This window comes from Polyodon spathula, chromosome 13, assembly GCF_017654505.1.
Source record: "Polyodon spathula isolate WHYD16114869_AA chromosome 13, ASM1765450v1, whole genome shotgun sequence".
NCBI classification, from domain to species: Eukaryota; Metazoa; Chordata; class Actinopteri; order Acipenseriformes; family Polyodontidae; genus Polyodon; species Polyodon spathula.
Window position 1 is genome coordinate 24698922 of NC_054546.1, and position 8748 is coordinate 24707669.

The 8748-nt window shown below is 39.6% G+C and overlaps 1 protein-coding gene across 2 annotated transcripts in view; it reads left to right on the plus strand.

Moving 5' to 3' along the window:
• ret (ret proto-oncogene receptor tyrosine kinase) overlaps window positions 1-6121 on the plus strand; it is a 58959-nt gene extending 52838 nt beyond the window's left edge. Inside the window, exons 19-20 of one of the 2 annotated variants that reach the window (XM_041269091.1) lie at window positions 1140-1287; window positions 4743-6121. In XM_041269091.1, the coding sequence (XP_041125025.1) occupies window positions 1140-1287; window positions 4743-4900 (306 nt within the window). In that variant the 3' untranslated portion in view covers window positions 4901-6121. Of the gene's footprint in view, window positions 1-1139 lie in introns of both variants that reach the window. The other variant, XM_041269092.1, reaches the window with a different exon arrangement.
• The last annotated feature ends 2627 nt before the right edge of the window (window positions 6122-8748 follow it).

Here is an 8748-nt window from a genome sequence, read left to right on the forward strand (position 1 = left end):
CTGCACGGAGACTGTGCGTCAGGAGAGATCCTGTGTCACTTTACCGACTCGGACGACGCATGCCCTTTCTGCAGTCAGTCCGAGTCAGTGGCTCATATTTATTTTTTGTGCGCCAGGCTGCAGCCGTTCTTCCTGCTACTTAAGAACCTCCTGCTGCAGTTCTGACTGCATTTTTCCCCCACCCTCCTCATATTCGGGCATCCTGTTCGTGGCTCCAGCAAGAAGACAGACCTCCTCGTGAATCTGCTCCTGGCACTTGCTAAACTAGCAATTTACAAGACCAGGATACGTAAGATGAGCGAGGAAGGTCTCTTTGACTGCAGGGCCATGTTCAGAGCCCTCGTCCGTTCCCGGGTTAAGTTGGAGCACGCCCACGCAGATTCTGCTGGCGACATGGCCGCCTTTGTCGACCAGTGAACTCTAGGGGGCGTGCTCTGTACCACCTCCCCTTTGGTTTTGAATATTTAATTTGCAGACTTTTTCACTGGTTTTCTTTAAATTAGTTAAGGTCCGTCTTTTTTAGCACCCCCAAGGGTGCTAATTTGAATTTTTTTCCAGCTGTCTTTGGACAGCTGGTGTAGTCCCGGCAAACGGGCCTTAAATAGGACTAATAATAATAATAATAATAATAATAATAATAATAATAATACCTTTTTTATCTGAATGTCTGGAAGTGAGTCGTATCCCACAAACATCATTTAAATGTTTGTTTTGTACAAAAAAAAAAGAAAAAGAAAATGACCATGTACTGCATTTACAAAGTATTTGTTCAGGTTTAATAGCCTACCTAAAGGTTTGCTATTTTAAAAAAAAAATCTACTGTTTTTACTGCTTCAGGCACAAATTACATGAAATGCCAACAAATGTTTCAACAGTCTTTATAGTGTTACAAGATGACAAATGTAGATGTATTCACTTATAGTTAAAACAATGAATATATATACAATATTATGGACTGCTTCAAATGAGGGAATAACATGTAATGTAGTAAATGTGGATAATACATTATGTTCCTGTTGCCAAAAAATGCCAGAAAATTGATAAAAACATTTGTCCTCAGGAAGATTGGATTGAATACAACAACAGAACCCTAAAATAAATGAGTGTGTAAGGAGTGGTGTTGCCTCTGTCTGTTGCAGGACTATCTGGACCTCGCTGCTTCCACCCCTGCAGACTCCCTGCTCTATGACGACGCCCTTTCCGAAGAGGACACACCCCTGGTGGACTGTAATAACACCCCCCTTGCCCGCACCCTTCCCTCCACCTGGATTGAGAACAAGCTCTATGGTAGAATTTCACATGCATTTACTAGATTCTAGAAATCAAACAAACCAACCTCTGAGTGAATGAATGACATGAATTCCTTCTCACTGTCTCTATCACTGTCTCTGTAGCCAGACACTCTCTGTGCTCATGCAATCTGGATAGCTCTGAAAATGTCAAACGTCTATCTCATTAATTATCATCGGTTGATTTCCAGTGTGAAAGAATGGTTAGATTTCTCATGGTTTTGTTTTCAGAAGTCCAGTAGGCACTGAGAGAAAACATGGTCATAAGATTAGATTGAGCTTCTGCAGACCCAAGCTTCATCAAGTTTGAACCTCAAAAATCTTTAAGCAGGTGTTGCCTCCAGTGGTTAAATCGTTCAACACTCACAAGGAATCATCATAAAATTGCCAGCCAGTCAGTCAGCACCAAACAGTTGTACTAAGAATGTGAAGCTTGGTAAAAAAAGCAGATAATGTTTTTGATCGTGAATGTAAAACCTGTGGGCTGAAGCCTATTTTTTTTTTTTTTTTTTTTTTTTATGGTATGACGATAGTATTCCAATATAATATAGAGAACCACAGCCTAATACTGCAGTTATAATACAGTCAACCTCAGTTATCTTGACTGGTGGATAACTTGACACGTTCTCTTAATTCGACAGTCTTGGTCCTACATTTTCTACATATAAAATATATGTATCCTGCCTGAGGTGACCATATGGCTCAGTTTTCAGTGGGACAGTTTGGGATAGTTCAGGCTTTTCAAATCGCAACCCAAGCATAGTCCAAAATGCATTGGGTTGTGAGTTGAAAAGCCTGAACTATCCCAAACTATCCTGCTGAAGACAGAGCCATGTGGCCATCTTACGCCTCTTTTTATTTTTTTTATTCGACACCACACTTTACTAATAACTCAACACTAATTACTGGCACCAAAGGGATAAAAACTATTAAAAAGACTAGTGGATAACATGAAACTGTCGTTTCACGTGACGAAACTCTGACTGGAAACAGATAGTTTATTCATTCCTTCACGACTACCAAGTGCAGCTGGTTACGGTATCAGTGCGCAATGAGTCAGAAGCAAAAAATGTGTTCTCTTCAATTGGCTTTAAAGCAGGTTATTCGGGATAACAAGCTTGTCAGCAGAACTTTCAAAACTCGTGTTTTTACATGCAAAACAATCGACAATGCTTGAGTTCTGTGTGAAACTAACTTGTTTCTTATTGTTTTTGTTCAGAGTTAATTCTGTATAATGCACATTTGTTAACTTTTGGTATTTAAGTCGTCAAATTACAAGCCAATACCTAAAAGTATGGTCAACAGTTTGTGGTTGGATTGTTTTCATAAAAATAACACACAGTTATTTTATTAATTCTTATTTCAATCGAACTGTATGAGTTGTATTGAGTGTAGTGTCCAGAAATGTACTGCTGCCCCTTTAAGTAATACAGTGTAAGGTCAAAAGAAGTAAGGTCAAGAACCGGAAGGATTAGACAGACAGTGTGTGGATAGACACGGCAAGAATAGCAGCAGCAGAGTGGTAGATTAGTGCAGGAGGATGGTAATAAACATCATTAATGTAAACGATTAAACCATGGAATAAAGTTCATGTGCATTGAGACCCACCTGTGCATTTGAATCTTCATTACATATTTACTAAAGAGTAAGAGCATTAAACCAATTTTACAGTACTGTACTGTGATTGATTCATTCCCTGCAGTTCTTTGAACCATTTTCATAGGGACATTTAACTAAAAATAAACTTGTAAATACTGTAAACATGTCAGTTCTGTTACTTCAATGCATGTTAATGACATGGCTCATTACACCCGTGGTACCCGATACCTTGGATAAGTTGGCACTAAATGGTAAACCTTTGGGCTGTCGAGTTAACCGAGGTTGACTGTACTTTGTAGCATGACATTTGAGACATTTATGGAAAATGGCATCCATATAAATTGCACATTGATGCTTCGGGCAGACATAAGCTAGCTCGAGTACATTTTTGCTTTGAATATTTAAATTTTTGTCCCAGCACTTATCCCTATTAATTCCACAGAGCTAAATACAAAGCACACATCTCCAGCTGAGCATACTGACATCGTAACTACATACAAAAATAAAACAATAAACATCTGCTGACCCATTCTCTATCCCAGTATTAACAATGACACAATCAGTTCCTAATTAAAAATGCCTTGCTTTCATCCAGATTTGAGTTTAAAACTATTATGGTGCGAAACTCGTTCGGTATTCTACAGGTCTCTTAGATTCCCAAAAGGGCCCTGTTTACAATCCATGAATTGAAATCTAAACTCCCTTTCACAGATACTGTGTTTTATGACAGGCGATCGAGAATAAACCCAGATCAAGGTGGAAGTTCTTATTTACTTTTGGAATGGGTTGTACAGAATACTGTAGTACTGAAGGGAAGTGATCATGCTTGGAAGAAACTCCAGCTTCTGTAACATTTCAAACAGATCAAAGATGTCATACAGTCTTTTCTGCCTTGAGGTGCAAACTGAAGCCACCCCTATACAGCATCTCCAGGTCCTGCAGCTACCTGCTTGACAAAGTGTACTATTAAAGGAGAGCTAACCAAGGTCTGATTAGCAGCAGGTTCATTATCTTTGCTCCTGAACATACTGTATTGTTGTTATTTGCCTGTCTTTGTCATGAATAACCACAATACTGTATTTTACTCATATTTTAAAACTTTCTTTACGTATCCCCTGAATTAAAGCCTAATATTAAGAATTCCAATGTCCAATTTCCCAGTTCCCTTGCGAGTGGCCACATCAGTTTTCTGTTTTGCCAAAAATTTCAACTCTCATTTCATGAGCTTTTATTCATAGTGCAGTAAGAGGCTCATTTCCCTGTCATTGCAAGTGCATCCCTTATTCAAATTCAGAGCTCTAAACATGCATGCTTTACTGTGTCAGTTTCATGCACTTTCCTACACTTTAGCACACATTCATGTGTTATTTTTCCTGCTTTGTCTGTGAAGGGTCTGCTTTTCAGGCCTGATTTTATCATGGTCTTCCTGTAAACTTTTCAATATTATTGGGACAGATGTATCAAGCTCTTACTACACAGGAAAATTCAACTGATAACAAATTGTAGTCACACTTTTTCTAGTCCGTAAATGTTTAATTCAAGCTTGCTAATTACTAGTTTTGTAAAATATGCATGATGAACATAAAAATGGTGCAAAGTGTGCTTTGCAGCAAAGCTTGATAGACCTGGCCACTGTGCTGTGAAACCAGCAGGCACGTTGTGGAAATGTCTTCACTGTTGATGCCTGATGTTGTGAAACCGGAGGTGATTAGTAAGAATATAGAGGCTTGTTTTAGAAACTGTTTGTTAAATTGTTATTGATGAGGTTCATCAGGGTTTCACTGAGAGCCGTACTGTCTGCACCCTACCTTCTGGTTCCTCAGTGCAGAAAAATTATCTGTTTTCATTTTTTAGGAATGTCTTACCCAAACTGGCCAGAGAAGAGCCCCGTGCTGCTCACAAGACTCGATGGCACTAACCCTGTCTTTACAAGATATGCAAATGATAGTGTATATGCAAACTGGATGGTTTCACCCTCAACGGCAAAATTTATGGACAAGTTTGATAGTTAAAATACGTAATGACAGGATAAATTATATTTAAGTTTAGTCCAGTAAAAGCCTCCTATTTGATCAGTATATAGCCCCCCCTCTCCATCCCTCCCTTTCTCTTCCTCCTTCTCTCCCTCCCCCTCTCTTTCCCTCTCTCTCACTCTCCTCCCTCTCTCCTTTCACTCCCATATATACATGCATTATATAGATATGTACTTCCTTCTGTCTCTCCCTCCTCCCTCTCACTCCCCCTCTCCTCCCTCCCTTATATACATACAGTATATAGATATGTACTTCCCTCTTTGTCTCTCTCCCCTCCTCCCTCCCTCACTCCCACATATACATAGAGTATGTAGATATGTACTTCAGTTTAATGAATAAACAGGGTGTACAGTTCCAGTTAGTGGGATTTGGATCCATTATTTCTGTGTACTGCGCAAGTGTCTCACCCAACGAGCATTCTAGACAGCAAAATCTATGCACTGGCAAAAGCTCTACTTTAAAGTCTGCTACTAAACAGACTGTTGAGTTGAAAAGGAGGATGTGCTTAATTAGCACCATTGATTTCATCAAGACAATCAGAGCACATGCTCTTCTGCAAAACACATACCAGCTAATTTATTTTGTGTACAATAGACCTCTTATTTATAAGTACAGTTTGTGTATATTTTAAACTAGTATTAATTATTTTTTATCTAATGCATGTATTAGTTGCTGTTCATTATCCATACCAATCTAAAGCTGAATGAAGAGTAGCCCTTCATTACATTCTGTGGCTGAGATTTACCATGCTGTTTGCTTGTGCGACGCAATTCCATACGTTACTGTGGCAGACTATTTTTTAAAGGGATGCACAGAGAATAATCAGCAATGATTTTGTTGTTTGTTTTTGTGGAGATATTTATACAATATATATATATATATATATATATTTGGCTTTACTTGTCAATAGCTAACACATCATCCTATATGAATATGAAAATAAATACACGACAACTAAGATATTAACAGGCTGCCTGATCAGTTTTAGCTGCTCAGAGCACTGAACCCAGTTATACAGGCACACACCATACAAAGCATCACACCTCTCCCTTCACACTGAAAGAAAGATTTTGCTGTCTAGAAAAAGTGATTAAACCTGAAGTTCAAATGGGGTCTGTTTTAACTACTGTATCTCAACGCTTCACAGTATTTGTATTATATTTCTGAAGTGAAAAGGGGGCTTTAAACCAGTAGGATTGATAGAGTTGTGTGGTGGCAGTATTATACCATTGTTTAGATTCCCTCTTTGTCTCTCTCCCCTCCTCCCTCTGTCAAAAAAAAATATACATAGAAAAAAAAGATATGTACTTCAGTTTAATGAATAAACAGGGTGTACAGTTCCAGTTAGTGGGATTTGGATCCATTATTTCTGTGTACTGCGCAAGTGTCTCACCCAACGAGCATGCTAGACAGCAATTTCTATGCACTGGCAAAAGCTCTACTTTAAAGTCTGCTACTAAACAGACTGTTGAGTTGAAAAGGAGGATGTGCTTAATTAGCACCATTGATTTCATCAAGACAATCAGAGCACTGCTCTTCTCAAAACACATACCAGCAATTTATTTTGTGTACAATAGACCTCTTATTTATAAGTACAGTTTGTGTATATTTTAAACTAGTATTAATTATTTTTTATTAATGCATGTACTAGTTGCTGTTCATTATCCATACCAATCTAAAGCTGAATGAAGAGTAGCCCTTCATTCATTCTGTGGCTCAGGCATACCATGCTGTTTGCTTGTGCGACGCAATTCCATACGTTACTGTGGCAGACTATTTTTTAAAGGGATGCACAGAGAATAATCAGCAATGATTTTGTTGCATGTTTTTGTGGAGATATTTATATTACACACGATATATATATAATATATATATACACGGCTGAGACTTGATTCCACACAGGCATAACACATCATCCTATATGAATATGATTCACACACAGGCATTAACAGGCTGCCTGATCAGTTTTATTCCACACAGAGCACTGAACACCAGTTAGACATGATTCACACAGGCATACAACGCATCAGAGAATGATTCCTTCACAGGCAAACACAAGATTTTGCTGTCTAGAGAAAGTGATTAAACCTGAAGTTCAAATGGGGTCATAACCATACTGTATCTCAACGCTTCACAGTATTTGTATTATATTTAGTGATTGAAAAGGGGGCTTTAAACCAGTAGGATTGATAGAGTTGTGTGGTGGCAGTATTTTCCACCATTGTTTAGACACACGACTGAGAGAATGATTCCACACAGGCATTTCTGTAAAAAAAAAAAAAAAAAAAAAAAACAGGCATTACACACGACTGAGAGAATGATTCCACACAGGCGTACACACGACTGGGGGATTATGCACCTCTAGTAGTGACAAAGATTTTGCAGAGCTGCTTCTCATTTCTTTAACAGCAACGAGGCCAAGATAGTCTCTCCCTGTGGTGACGACACACAGTGCTAGACACTATTAATCATCACTGGAATGCAATAACCATGTGTCCAGCTCTTAATGAAGGATGCATTCAGTTCATAAATAGCACCTCTTGCAAATTGCAGCAAACTAGTCGTGCATATAAATACACACAACTGCAGAGCATGATTCTACACAGGCATTACACACGACTGAGAGAATGATTCCACACAGGCATTACACACGACTGAGAGAATGATTCCACACAGGCATTACACACGACCATGATTCCACACAGGCATTACACACGACTGAGAGAATGATTCCACACAGGCATTACACACGACTGAGAGAATGATTCCACACAGGCATTACACACGACTGAGAGAATGATTCCACACAGGCATTACACACGACTGAGAGAATGATTCCACACAGGCATTACACACGACTGAGAGAATGATTCCACACAGGCATTACACACGACTGAGAGAATGATTCCACACAGGCATTACACACGACTGAGAGAATGATTCCACACAGGCATTACACACGACTGAGAGAATGATTCCACACAGGCATTACACACGACTGAGAGAATGATTCCACACAGGCATTACACACGACTGAGAGAATGATTCCACACAGGCATTACACACGACTGAGAGAATGATTCCACACAGGCATTACACACGACTGAGAGAATGATTCCACACAGGCATTACACACGACTGAGAGAATGATTCCACACAGGCATTACACACGACTGAGAGAATGATTCCACACAGGCATTACACACGACTGAGAGAATGATTCCACACAGGCATTACACACGACTGAGAGAATGATTCCACACAGGCATTACACACGACTGAGAGAATGATTCCACACAGGCATTACACACGACTGAGAGAATGATTCCACACAGGCATTACACACGACTGAGAGAATGATTCCACACAGGCATTACACACGACTGAGAGAATGATTCCACACAGGCATTACACACGACTGAGAGAATGATTCCACACAGGCATTACACACGACTGAGAGAATGATTCCACACAGGCATTACACACGACTGAGAGAATGATTCCACACAGGCATTACACACGACTGAGAGAATGATTCCACACAGGCATTACACACGACTGAGAGAATGATTCCACACAGGCATTACACACGACTGAGAGAATGATTCCACACAGGCATTACACACGACTGAGAGAATGATTCCACACAGGCATTACACACGACTGAGAGAATGATTCCACACAGGCATTACACACGACTGAGAGAATGATTCCACACAGGCATTACACACGACTGAGAGAATGATTCCACACAGGCATTACACACGACTGAGAGAATGATTCCACACAGGCATTACACACGACTGAGAGAATGATTCCACACAGGC